General features: G+C 26.4%; 1 protein-coding gene across 3 annotated transcripts in view; it reads right to left on the bottom strand.

The window, feature by feature from the left end:
- The window catches only part of LOC142328675 (uncharacterized), a 116,141-nt gene that overhangs the window by 94,503 nt on the left and 6,154 nt on the right, over positions 1-15,484 (bottom strand). Inside the window, exons 1-2 of one of the 3 annotated variants that reach the window (XM_075372589.1) lie at positions 13,419-13,503; positions 10,125-10,263 (exon numbers count right to left, since the gene is read on the bottom strand). The exons of 1 other annotated variant lie outside the window; for it this stretch is intronic. In XM_075372589.1, coding sequence (XP_075228704.1) covers positions 10,125-10,263; positions 13,419-13,503 — 224 coding nt within the window. Of the gene's footprint in view, positions 1-10,124; positions 10,264-13,418; positions 13,504-15,484 lie in introns of those variants that run through there. One more of the 3 variants, XM_075372591.1, reaches the window with a different exon arrangement.

Raw genomic sequence — 15,484 nt, 5'->3', positions numbered from 1 at the left:
GTAGCCGCGAGGCTTAACGCACCAGATTCCAAATCAATCTGGCGATCGAGTTCGAACCAGACCGAGTTACTTTTTTACACTTTAAATATTATTTATTTATTTAATTCTAGCGCTCACCTGTGATGTCACAACATAGCAGAAACTACAATTGCATTTTTTTTTGAGGCGGGTGCGATTTTGTAAATAATTTTTTGCAAATATTGTTATTTTTAAATTGTTAACAAATATGCCTAAGAAAAATATGACCTTAATTAGGCGAAATCTTGAAATACTGAGGATGACCTTGCTCTACAGCCTCATCTCCTTGACCATTTAAATTGAAAATTTATTGGTATCAATGCCCCATATATAGAAGTATTCTAACCCAGTTTTGTCAAAATCAGTTCAGTAGTTCTGGAGATATAAAGTGATTTAAAGGCCAACACCGAACACAAACGCGCGCGCACATACGAACATTAACATCCGGAAAATATCTATCTGGTTTTTTGGGTTTCACAGGTGTCAAAAGGTAAAGATCCGGTGAAAACCGCATATGCCCAAATTGGACCGATTACAATACTTTCCCTTCTAGAGCTATAGCGTTATCTAAACGGAAAAGTAAAATACGCTCTACTACCTACATCCGAGTTTTTCACCCAGTATCTTTTTTTATAGTCTAAATGGTCTTTTTAGTAGACTAAATGGTAAACTTTAATAATCTTAACTTAATACTTTTTTTAATAGATTCGTTAATGGTGTAGGACCACCGTGGTACTTTCCCGTATTATTTTTAAAAAAACGATTATCCAAAGTGGTGCTTATACGTACCCGCATAAAAAAACAAAAAAATATATATACGAGAGGAATTGACAACTTCCTCCTTTTTGAAGTCTGTTAAAATAAAATTCTGATGAAGCAGAAATAAAAAACAAAGCTAGAGTACCGTTAAAACAGAAGTACTAAACGAAGAGAAAATTAATAAGTTAAAAATAATAATAAATAATTTTATTTTTAAAAAAGCAATAAAACAGGCTGAACTTTTTATTTAAAATTTTCTTTTTAATAAAAAAAATTTATAGGATACTTGATCGAAAAAGGGAACATTCCAACGAATTTCCGTGATTTTGTGATTATTTTCATCACTTTCAGTTATTTCTTACCGTACGTTTACTTTTTTCTACTTTACATAAACAAATTACGTAATATTGTTTTATTTATTAGTTACAGTTGATCTTTTACTTATTATTTTTTTTTTTTATGTTAACGTTTTTATATTTTTTTCAACTGTATCGAATTAGTTTAACGACTTGGCTTGATTCGCGAATGCAGTTGTATCAAGTAGAGGTAAATTATTTTTAATAATTTTTACCTTTTTACGTCATGTGTATGTACGAAGAATTACATCTAATTAGATGAACTTTAAGATCTGATTTAAAACGGAATGGCTTATTTAAAACAAAGGAGGTACCTGTTTAATAGAAAAAGTAAGTCTACAAAACCCTTTTTTTTATTTTATAATAAAAGTTTTTGTTACTTATTAATTTAATTATATTTTTTACTATTTTAATAAAAATATTACCTTGCTTTATATAAAATTACAAATAATATTGAACCATTTAAGGTAGTGAAAAAATTATTTTATTCTTATTTTACCATAATTATCTATTTAAATTATATTAAGCACCACCAATCCCGACATGAATATCAAGATTAAGTACATTGGGCATGATAAGTGAGCTAATGTTACCATTCAGTGGGGTTATTTATTTGCTGACATCTTACAGGGCAGTATCAGGTGTTCTATTACAAAAAAATCTCACCAAATCTCCATTTAATCCATTTTAATCCACATCCATTTAAACTGGCAAAAAATTTATATTAAAAATAAATTCGTTTATTATGTAACAGTTTTGTCACTGAGACCAAAACAGACCAAAACCAACTTAGTTTTGGAAAATATTTAATTTCTTAATTTTATTAAATATATCTTTAATGGCTTTATTAAATGTCTGATCTTAGCTATCAATTAACTTCTGAGAAAAAAGTTATATATTGAATTATGTAAAAATATTTGTTTTAAATTATTTAATAGAACAAGTTCACAAAACTATTTTCAAGTTCTGGATGACTTATTAGTTAAATTAACAGATGATGTACGTTTTAAATTGTGTGCAAGTTATGCAAATTTAAAAAATGAATTTTTTTTTCTGTTACCAGTCCATTTGCTTATTTTTGCTCTTTTTCATTCTTTTTTGTTCTGTACTAATTTTTTAACATAATTATTACATTTTACAGCTTTGATTTTTTTTTTATAAAGTATGTATTCCAACTTTTGTCTTCCACTATAGTTTCCATCTTATAAATATCCTCTATCACCAAATGAACTAAGTCTCTCTTAATATAAACTCCCTTTCCCCAAACCTAATTTGTCTTTTTACAAGATTTTTCCATAAAATTTCTACTCACCTATTCATCTTAAGACATTGTTATTTTGAATTTTATCAATCTACCTAATTTCAATGTACTCATGTAATATGCGAAGAATCTGAAATGTAATGCACACTGAAATCTAACGAGAGAACAAAATATTGCACAAAATGACAGGTGCTGCCATCTTGTAGTTTCAATCACTTAAAAGTTGAAATTTGGAATCATTTGAACCTATTCTACACACTCACCAGATAGGGAGCCCTGAGATTTTCAATTCTTTCCATACTAAAGAGGTATGTTAAGGGTCTTCATTTCATCATGGATGATGAAGGATGCTGTAAGGTCATAGATCAAGGGACGATTGTCAGGATGCTTCATCGATGGAATGAGAAGATTGGTTCACCGTTGGAAGAAATTGTAACTGTAAATGGTGACTGGAAAAATAAATGTAAGGTTTTGCAGCAAATAACTTTTATCTCATATATTAAGTTTCATTTGATTATGTATTTTCACTTTTGAGTTATGAGTGACTTGCGACTTATGAGCATTACATTTTAGCCACCTCTCATATCATACTTAAAAGTTTTATTTTTCTATGTTCATAAATTGTGCATTATATTTTGCATAAATATCTTCCAAGAAATTATTTTTAGTTCCTAGACTGTACTCGATTATCAAATTTCTTTTTTGTATAACAGCTCTCTGTGCTTGGTCTAGTTCATTTCTGATATCTGAATTACTTTGTCCATCTTTGTAATTTTACACTCTAAATAACAAGATTCTCCAATTTCTGTAATGCTGTATTTCCTTAACTTAATGTTTAATTCCTCATTTTTTTTTTTTTTGTTGTAAGATTTCATTATTTTTGTTAAAGTCTTGTTTATTTTCAGACTAAATTTCTCTCCTGTCAATAAATCCATATCTCAACATCAGTTTGTACCAAAAGAGCAATGTCAACAATGAATCTTAAGATCTTTATTTTTTCCTTGAATAATTTTTTTTCTTAACTCCTGTACTTCTTTATCTCTATACACATTGAAAAGCAACTGGGAATGACCATATACTTGTCCAGTTCTTCTGAATCAGAATTCTTTTCTTCATTTTCCTATTGTAATCTTTATGTGATTTTTGTACTGATTTAAGTCTTTTCCTGATATTTCAACTTATTTTTCTTAATTTTTATTCCATTCTGCAGTATCAAATACTTTCTCCAGATCTGTAAATGCCATGTAGGTATTTTACTTTATTCTTTGTAAGCCTGTTTTCTGAAATTAATTTGAAGGTGAAAATGACCTCTTTTGTATCTATACTTTTTTTAAAAAGTGAATTGACCTTAATCTAATTTACCTTCTACTTGTTAGTAAACTGTCCTAATAGGTATTTTTTGTTCATAAGACATTAAACTGATGGTGCCGTAGTTTTCACACACATCTGCTCCTGTTTTTTTTTTTTTTTTTTTGGTATAACAATTATATTGTTTTAAATAATGAGAGAATTTCTCCAGTCTCTTATCAGTTTTCAGTACCAATATATAAACGACAAGATGGTGTATTATTAATTCTTATTGCTTTGTTCTGTTTAAGTCATTGTTCAGAACTCTCTGAAATTCAAATTGTAGTATAGTCTATGAAATAGCTTAAATTCCTTTCTTTTCCTCTAGTAGTTTATCAGATAAAAGGTAATTAAGAGTATTTAAAGAGAAAAAGCCGTTACTTTATGATAAAATAATAATTTTACCATAAAAATTATTTTTAATATTTTGATGAATGATTTTGAAATTGGTGTCTTAAAAATAAGTGAATAGTCTTCTACAGGAAATTATTAAAGAAGTTAAAATGAATAGCATCTCTTTCTGGAAGAGATAACAATATTTAGTGGTTTTGGTTGTTAAGAATAACCTAAACAACTAAAAGTTGAGGAGTTTGTTGTGTATATTATATGCAGACAATAAAATTTGAAATTCTTTCTTTGTGAAATTGATATAATTTTTTTAATATATTAAACAAAAATGACTAATTTCTTTAAATATATGCAAATAGTCTAATACTAATTACTTTTGTTAATTAAAAGGTTTCGTTAAAATAAATGCTTTATGTAAAAAAAAGAAAGAAATGATGGTATAATATTGTAAAATGTTTGTGTTCAATCCTTGTTATGAAACCAAATATTTTTTCAAAGGTGCACAAAAAAGGAGTTCTGAAGTTCTACACTCCATGACTTCTTCAGTTACTCTAGGTGGAAGACAGTGTGCATATGTCATTTTTATCTATGGTTTTATTTGTTATTGATTATGTTATGACTTTGTGTGTATATGCATATGTTTCTTTTTTAATTTTTCATCTTATCTTGATGTGAATGGCCTCCAGTAAGTGATTTTCTGAGGATGTTCCAAAACGCCTTAAAAGTAAATAGATACCATATAGAAATTTCATGTAGTCAGATATAATTTATTGTACTAATTATAAAAAAAAGAATTATTTCTTTCAAAATATTTAGATTGTTACTGGTTATATACAGTTTCTTTGAAAAAGAAATGATGGTAAGGAATCATTTGGAAATTTTTAATGAGATAAAATCATATAAAATAAGGAAATAGAATTAGAAAATTAACCTGGTAAATGACAAAAGATCTGTAAAAAGATCTTTAAATTCAAAGCATATAGATTTTGTACTCTTGCATGGCTGACAAGATGCTGTATGACCAATAAAGAAAAAAATTCTTAATGAATTTTTAATACTTAATGTATTTTAATTTAATTATTACTTGCTGCATTTTTGTCCATGGTGGTCTGTGATGACAATTATTTAAGGTTATTTACTTTTTTTAAAATATTAGACATTTTATTAAAATTAAGAAAATTTTATGATGTGTCAGCATTCAACAAGATAAAAAGAATTGGCATTTGGTAACACTGTTCTCTAACACTGTTACCAAATGCCAATAATATATTGATAGGTTAATGTTGTTAGGTTATAAATTTAAACTTAATGGGTATGATATAAACAAAGTTATGTATGTAGCTTCATTGACTGAGCCTAAAAATTTAGATTTTACAGACTTTGTTAATAGAAATTTGATTATAAAATTTTTATTAAAAATTTTAATTTAGGGATAATTTATAACTTTTCAAAATACAAATAGATGACTATTAAAAAGTATTAATATTAAAAAAAAAATCCTTCTTTTATTCTATAAGTAATCATATTTAATTAACATATTGAAAGATTTGTGAAGAAAAGATGATAATTTTAACATTTCAGATACAGTATATGTTTAACAATGTTGTAAAATGTATAGTTCATTGCCTTTTAATGTAACATCTTCTGAATTGAAAAAATTACTTCATTTTCTATGGGTGGTAACAAATTTGCATTTAACACACACACACACACACACACACACACACACACACACACACACACACACACACACACACACACACACACACACACAAACACACGCACGCACACACACACACACACACACACACACACACACACACACACTCAGATATATATATATATATATATATATATGTATGTATCATAAAAAATATGTATGTTGTGTGAAAGAAATAGTTTGTTACACAGTGTTGTAAAAAAAAAATTAGAATATGAATTCTAACCTTCATCTTTATTATTTATGCTAATAGAAGTTGTTTCATGTTGTGTTTTTTCTTTACACATGTTAGAAGGAGTACGCAGAGTATTGTTAAATTCTTATTTTACTTTCCAATACCTATGTTAAGACATTTTTTTTATCATTTCTAAATGTATATAATTATATTGCTTTACATACAAATTACTGTTTATTAATTCTAGCTTACTGTTTGTGTTTGTACCAGCATGAGTAAAATCAGACTATTCTAAAAACACTTCTATGCCATTAATTTGGACACTTGATTTTCTAAATGTACTTTTTTGTTTCCAAATGTTTAATATTAATGACATGGATTATATGATTTAATAAGCTGAAAAGAACAAATGGAAAAATAAGGGTCACATAACTGTTTGCAATATGTTAAGGAGTGTAATTATAAAAAGGTCAGAAGAATCTTCTTTTTTGTGATATAATAATATAAATTTATGCGCATTTATCTTACACTGCAGGCTTATCTGAACATCGGAAAACCTAGTCAATGATAAATAAGAACTTATCCATATTTTAAGTTTAATATAATTCAACTGTAGAAAAGTAGATTTGCCTTCTGTGGAAATATTGAATATCCTGAAGTTTTTTCTGGTTTAAATGTAGTTAAAATTTTATTTGAATTCTTAAAAATCACCTCAAGAGTGAATTTAAAACTATTAATTGCAAGTAGAATAGAGTTAGCCATAACACATCTTTCCTATTTACTTTGCCCCAGAAATATGTATATATTTCAGAACTTCTGTCCCAAAAATTCTGAAAGTTATGAAATTCAATCTTTAAGTTTAAAAAAAGTGATGAGGTATTTTTCCAATTACATAAATGATAGTATATCATACACCATTTAAACTACAGTCACACATTTTTTTCTGCCTTCAGAAACACTGTTAGGTATTGTTTCAGAGGATGAGATGAAATGTCGTGCCTGACCAGGATTCAAACCTGGGACTCATGGATGAAAGGGTAAGAAGCTACAACTCGAACAATAGATTTTATCTGTCTACAAATTCATTTTTTCTGCACACCCTAAAGAATATCTGTAGGATATTACTGTACTAAGCAGTAAAACTATCCTTATCCAACAAGCACAATTTTTGATTAATTACAAAAAACATACAATTCATTTTTACTGTCCAAAAATGATCTAAAAATATGTTTAACTGGTTTAGGATTTACAAACAAATAAAAAAAATATTTAATAAAGTGTGTTGGATAAGGAAAGTTTTGTATCTACATTTTTTAGGCAGTTATTATTTATAGAAGGTTTTGCAACAGAGCACTTAGGAGAAGGAGAGATTTGAAATCAAAACTCAAAACAAATTCATGACACTGTGTGAAATAACACTAGATCGTGGATACCGGTGCTCTTTGGTGGTTGGGTTTCAATTAACCACACACCTCTGGAATGTTCGGTCTGAGACTGTACAAGACTATATTTCATTCACATTCATATATATCATCCATATTCATCCTCTGAAGTAATACCTTATGGTAGTTCCGGAGGCTAAACTGAAAAAGAAAAAGTAAAAATGTGTGAAATAATTTTAACAAAATTAATCTTTATGCACATTCACTAACCAGCTGGTAAAATAATTATCCATTAATAACACACTTAAAATCATCTGGTAAATAAAGCAGCAGGTTATTCAACCTTTTGACAAATTAATAGAAGAAAAATGTATATATATATTTCTTTATCTTCCCCTTTGTTTATTATTTTCAAAATAATAAGTATTTTTACAAAAAAAAAAAAAAAAAAACTTTGTAATAATAAAGTATTTTCAAAAGCAATCCTGTATTTTGTAATATGTACAGGATTATTGTAATATTAATGCAGAAAAAATATAAGATTTTTATTATAATAAAGTGACACAATAAGAAACAGGTATTAATTAAATAGAGTTTTGATACGTAAACTGAATTTAATATTGAAACTCAGAGACAAGGACAGTTTTGTTTCTTTCATTTCTGTGATGAATAAGGAAAGTTTTGAAACACTGCCAATGGATAAAAAAGTTTTGAAATTTCAGACTGCATTTTTAATGGGAAAGAGTTGCCAAATTAGTAACAAATGATCAAAGACTCAATTGTGTAAATTTTTGGATAAAGGCAGTTTTGCAATTCACCTCCACATTTGTGACTTCATAAATAAAAAGCATTGCAAAGAGTTTTATTAAGTGATTTTTTTATTTTTTTTTATTTACATCCTTAAGGTTGTTTCTTCATTAGTAAATACTGATGGGAAAAGAGGTAAAATCGTAAACTTATATTGCTCATAAAAATTTAAATACAAATAAAATATCTACAGGATTTAATTTAACAGTACACTATAATTAACATGTATATAAAGAATAAAATCATTACTGGATTACTTTAATCACTGCCCATTTGATAAAAACAAATTTTTGTTGTTTATTTTGTATAATACATTAAAAGGTGAACTATGGAAACTCACCATCTACTCAACTCACCATCTGAACTATGGCAAATTTATATCATCTAGTTTTAGTCTTGTTGTTTAGTCTGCTGCTTTCCTTGTCTGTAGTGCATTTTTGCAGCATTATAATTCAGTTCATAAGTATATAAGTGCCACATTTTATGAACATTGAAATTACTAACATGTTTACCATCTGATTTAGATTACATTAAACTTTTAACATACAGCATTTAGGCACATAAAAATTTTAGTTTTTTCATATCTACAATGAACCTTTACATACTTTCACTTTTTTTTTTATAAAACAGCTTTCATTTTTTTTTACAAGAAATCAGATGTTAGATGCTTCATAAAATAAACAAAATTTAGAGAGAGACAGGTTATTCACTTTCATTTAATTCAAACTATAATTTAGAAGAAAAAATATATATAATCCACGATAGACAACAGTAAAAATTACAAAAAAGATTTTTTTTTAAGAAGAACTAAAAGGTTTTATGAAAAACAAAGGGTTTTTTTTGCGAAAATTATTATTTCTAGTCATGTTTAAGATAACTTTAATCTAACTAAAAACGATTATTTTTGTTGCTGTTATTGCATAATGATGCACTTATTAAGTTAATTTTGATCTTTTTTTAATTAAATGAATTATTATAAAATGTTTATTATTTATTACATGTTTATTATTTTACCTGAAAATGCATTACGTTTGATCTATTTATTTAGTACATTAGCCAACCATCTCTCAAATATAGATGAAATTTATAGTAATTCTATCAGACTGTCAGTAATTTTATATACACAAAATAAGGATAAACTCTCAATGTATGTAAACAGTACAAAAATAACTAAACTGGAAAGTAAAAAAACCTGTGATAGTATATAACATAGATATTCTTAATAAACAAGACCTAATGCAAATATAATGAACTTTTGAGTAAATTTAAACATTTTATATATACATTGTGTATGTACATTGTAATAATAATAATTATCTAGAAAAAAGAATGTCTTAAAAAATTATGAGCAGTGATTTTAGTTGAATGAATATCTAATAACAGCCTTCAAATGGTTTCACCTACGCATAGAATAAATATTTTTTTCGATTAAAAACAATTTTTTATTTAAAATAAAATTTTTAACTTTAGGTTTATGTAAATCTTATCTAATTAGGTTAAGTTAAATTTAAGGATCAATTTATTCTGAAAATACTCATAATGACCTCATTATACCTTGATTGGTAATGCATGTATTTTATTAATGAACATCATACTTATAACTCGTCAGACCTGACTTCAAATTAAAAAAAAATAGTATTTTCTTTTAATTTTTGTGCACTTGTAATGATGAAGCAAGATAGAAAATGATTATTTCTTCTTTTTTCTTCATGATGTACTTTTACATTAAAAGTACAGCTTGAAAGTAAAAAAAAAAAAAAATAGCTGAAGAAGAAAGTTACAGTAGTTCTGAAAGATCTTCCAAACTAGAAAGTGAATAAGAGAAATGAAGTTTATTTACAAATAGTTTTTAGAAGAATGTGTGTCAGTTAAAGAATGTATTATTATTGTACAAAAAACCATTATTTTGTTATGTTTATAAATATTTAGCAAACTTCTTTCCTTTTCTTACCTTTCCCTTTCCCATGTTGCAAGATCAAATGGCGGTTTATAAAGGTGGGTCCAGGGATATAGTCCTAATAATCTCTGACGACGTATTTCTTCCCAACGATATGTTTGTGGAGGCACAGGAGGTGCTGATGTCTGACTTTCTGTATTAATAAAAAAATTAATCTTTAATTAGTTAAAAATATAGTTTTTGTTAAGGTCGGTGTGACTTAGGTTTAAGATTGAAGGTTTCACAAGCAGTTTACTAATAAATATAATTTAAAAAATTCATTCAATCCAATGTTTGAAAGAATTTTTTCATCATAAAACAATTTTATATTATATTTTCTTGTTTAGTTGAATTAACACCTCCTTATTATTTTAATGTTTTTTGTTCTTGATTATATATTACTTTTAAACAGAAATACTTATCAAAAATGTATATTTTGACCATGATTTCTATTATAAGGCAGATGATTACATTTTTTTAGAACTTAGTGTTGTAAATATCATAAATTATCATAAAAATTAGAAATTTTTTTTATGTTAAGATTTGTTTTCCATTAAATGACTACTTAAGAAATGTTGTTCAAGTGAATTAGGTAAATAAGTGCTTCTCTTTCATTAGTATCAAATTTACTAGTTCTTCTAGTAATTTTTCTAGTTCTTGCATATTGTGAATTATGATCATATGCCTTTATGTCTGATATCTAGGACTTGTCCTACTCTGTTGTTTCATAGGTCAAGCTCAAGATTTTGCTTGAAAATTGAAATTGTTTTATCAGTACAGTTTAATTATAGTGTATTATTGTCTCTAAAATGATTATTATTAAATTATTTAGTTTGAAAATAATGAAACATTTTCTTTCAAAGTTTTTTCAGAGTTAATTATTAATATGTTCAGAATAGATAAAAAAAACTTGCTTTTAAAATACATAGAAAATCTGTTAAAATTGATTTGTAACACACTTAATCATCCCATACACCACCAATATGCAATACATCGCATTTTGTAATTCAAATATTTGTTAACTGATGACTACATTGAAGAACTCAGTACAATGAAGTAATGGTGGAAGTTGAGGGCTACCCATCTACACTTATAGACAACATGCTATATGAAATACGGAACGAATTCAACTGAAAATGTATAACACTAATATACATGAAATGACAATCATACAAAATTGCCAAATTTTTTTTCAAGAAAAAAAATTATTGTGCTGGTTTCAAAATAATTAACAAAGTACACACGATCATATAGAAATTAACATATTAATTAATAAATTAACTAACAACTTTATTTATTTGCATATGTCTTCACTCGGACTCTTTAAGTAATAGATCTAGAATATATCACATACTCGTATAAATATTAATAGGCACTTAGAAAAACAAACTTAAAAAATAAATAAAATAATATATAGATTTCTTTGATATATGAGTACATCTCTAAAGTAAGAAACAATATAGAAATAATAATACATGTCTATAATATTGATGGAACACACTTTCTGATCCAATACAAACACATCTTTGTTACACAATAAGAAAAATTTAGAGTGCATAAAATTTAACTGCAGTTATAGTGCTAAATATTACATTGGACAGATTGGATGTAAATTCACTCATAGAAGAAATATACAAAACATACATACATACAGAATCATATTTTTCACAACATAATCAACTCGCAGAAATAGAATGCACTTACTGATATTAACAGCATTATACAATTTTATATATAGCACATAAAAACCAAGATCTCAACACATTTAAACAAAATGAATTCTGCATACACATTAACTTTCACAAAACCATTTTTGCCAAAGATAACATAAATTCAATATATTTCTTTTTACATATCTCTGGGATTTTCTAAGTTTTTAATACAAGCAGTGTTAACAATAGAGTTACTGTTCATGTAGAATACCTAATGTTACTAGATATTTTGATAAATTAAATCTTTAAAAAAAGTTACATTATTTTGAAAATGAGTTTTTTAAATTGTTTATAACGTGATCAATTTTTTACTGTTTTTTTTCCATCATGGTATTTAGAGAATGATATTTTATATTTGTATTATGTGCAGTGAAAAAACTTTTTCATTACATCCCAACACTCAGATTGTTGTTACAAGTGACATTCTGAAGTGATCTTTTGGAGGACTTTTGGTGTAACAACTGTTTTGTGTGTGCTCTAACAAAGCAATTCACAAAGTTAATAAATATGCAAGTTTTTTGAGTACAATAACATGATCATTGTTCCAAATCTTTTCTACTTATTGAATTCTGCTCCCAGCAGCTTCTTCTTCTTTCTTGAGTTGATTCTTAAACTAAGGATTAGTGTTTTAATGTCACACTGGAGATATAGTATAATGTCCAAAATGTGCTTTACATTCTTAACAAAGAGTAATTAACTGAACCTATTCAAACACTGGGTAAAGTGTTAAGAGTATTATATTCATATTACATGCAGTGCAAAAAACTGCAAAATGTTTTCATTATATCCTATAGGCAGATTGTTGTTGCAAGTGATAATTCTTGCTGTTGTTCTGTTGCTCCACAAAAGGCTCTTCTTCAAAGGGGATGGAAGCCAAATTTAGACTGCATACATTTATATTCTATGTACATATAAAACATATTTTTTCACATATATATATGCACCTACTTTTGGAATATTTTGATCTTATCGTTTAGGACATTGAAAAAATCCCACTCAATCAAGTCTTTTCGGTCACTTTCTAGTCTATTTTGTATTGTAACAAACATTTACTGCAACAAAATCCAAAGTACTGTATGTATTTAAATAGATATATTTTATTAGGTATTATCTAAAACTATAGCTTGTTAAATACATTTGGTTTAAACTTTATTTTTAATCTTAGATTAGGACATGAACCCTAATGATGATAATTGGTTTCTTGTCAATTTATTACTTATTTTGCATTCTATAAGAAATTTTACAAAGCAAAAGTTAAAGCCACTTTACCTTAAAACAACACTTTTAAACATGTTTTTGAAATTTCAGACCAGGTATTGTCTCAGACAAAATTAATTCCCGTCCAAAGTGTTCTTTATGATTACAGATAACACTTGTCTGTTTTTACTTGATTTTCAATTAAACATCATGTTTTTATCATTTTACTACAGTAGATAACTGGTAATTTTCAGAATAAAACTGATTATTCCACTACAGAACATTAAAAAAGAATGATTTTTAAACAATTGTATGCATTTGAATTCAGCTAATTGTACATTAGCAGACAGATACATTTTACAGCTGCTGTATTTTATTTTAATATTGAGGTTATACTTACTGATAACATAATTCCAGCTACAGTAACAGGAATCGGTAACAGGAATCAGTAACAGGAACACTATCTTCATTATCAGAGAGATCATTACAAGGATCATCCTGTTAATTGATCCCAACCAATTAAATACACTGGTAATAGAAGTGATTTGAATTCAATTAAAAGTAACGAAATCAAGGTCCTGGAATCTTAAGAGGACTTGGTTTTGATAAAATTATTAAGTACTGTGTATTATTTTAGAAATCTGTCTTATAGCATAATTCAAGAAATTTTCTTCTGTTGTGTACTTCTAAAGCTCAGATAAACCAAATTATTCTAAATCGAAAAAGGATAATGCAAAATACTAAAAGGTGTAGGTTTTTAATTATTATATTATTTTTTTAATTTTGAAATAATTAATTTTATGATTTTGAATAGTAAAGTAAAACTGTGCCTTATAACCTGGTGGTTTCATAATGACTAAAAACTAAGAGAATAACGTTATTAGAAAATTAAAATGAAGTTAAATTAAAATGGCAATAGTCAACTGTATTTAAAGCTTCCTTGATCATTAAAATTTAATAATACTGGATCCAGTTTCTTGTCATAATGTACTTAAATGTACATTATGAGTACATAATGTACTCATAAAGCTTATCAGTTTTATGAAAAAAAGATAGTAATAATATTATGAATAAAATTTGTCAGTGGTTATGAGAATTCATTATTTTTCATAAAAATAATAAAATTAACATAATTTTGTTTATTGAATATTTACATAATTGCTAGTAACATCCTCTTGTTAGATGGTACCAGGAAGGACACCTGGTTATAAAAAATCCATCTAATCCCTTCCATATTTAATCCAGAAAATGAACATTAAACAAAATAAAAGAAGAGATTTATAAAAGAGAAGTATTTATTGTTATCTATGATATAATTTGTATGGTAGAATGATTAAGTTTTTAAATCTAAAAATCTTGACAATCTAAATAAAGAGTCAATTTCTTGAACTAAATACTTATGTTAGCCATAATTAATAACTGATAGGAAGAAAATAAATTGTTTAAATTTATTACATACATTTCAGTTAAGTGTAGAAATTGATCTTTTGTTGAAGAATTTATATAATATGACATAGATGAAGGTGTGGCATTTTTAAATTTGCAGATTACAGTGACACACCTAATATTTTGTTAAAAGTTCATAGTAGATATATTAAGCTGAGTAATAAAAGGAAGGAAAGGATTGATTGGTTCTCAGTTTAATCTATTTGTATTTTTTTTAGATGCCTAATCTTTCTATTCAACCTTTAAGTTTTGCAAACTACACCAATTTTGATGATTTTTCAATTTATTTATTTTTTACAAGGTTCCTCTGGATTTCATTTCCAGATTTTTGAAATGAAAAATATATAGCCTATGTCAGTAATTTGAACAGGTTTTCTCATTATTGCTTAATATTTGAATATTATAGCACAATAAAAACTGGTATCATTGTACCATGAAAATATTTTTACAAAAACTTCAAGAAAATTTGTTGGAAAACTTTAGTAAAAATAATACATAATTCAACATTACAGAGAGCCCTTTTTTTAATAAGACTCGGATTTACACAACAAACATATCAGCCATTAAGCTTATTGTGTAATCACTGGAAACAGAGTTCGTAAGATGATCTATAAGCAACCATTTCTTTTAAATAGATTTTTCATATAGAAAAACATTTTGAAGGTCTATACGTCTACAGATTGTTTTAATAAAAATAAATTAAAAACAATTTCAAAAAAGACCCAATTAAAAGACTAAATAAATTAAAAAATATATAATTTTTCAACTAATTATAATTTGAATTAAACATTTTTGAAGTTGAATCTGAATTAAGGATTTATAAATTGTAGTTGTATAAAGGGTTGGTAGTTGTTTTTAATTGGTGTTAATCTGAAAGTCTAAATTAAAAAAAAAAATTGAACAATTATTATTTTTAACTATATTAAAGCATTCTTTAAGTTGGTATTACTTTGTGAAAATAATTAGTGTTTTATTATAACTTTACATCAGTGCTGAATAAAATTAATATAAATCTAAAGT

Source organism: Lycorma delicatula, chromosome 8 (genome assembly GCF_047948215.1).
Source record: "Lycorma delicatula isolate Av1 chromosome 8, ASM4794821v1, whole genome shotgun sequence".
Classification (NCBI taxonomy): domain Eukaryota; kingdom Metazoa; phylum Arthropoda; class Insecta; order Hemiptera; family Fulgoridae; genus Lycorma; species Lycorma delicatula.
Note: the sequence above shows the minus strand (reverse complement) of the source record. Positions and strands in the feature narration are given on the sequence as shown.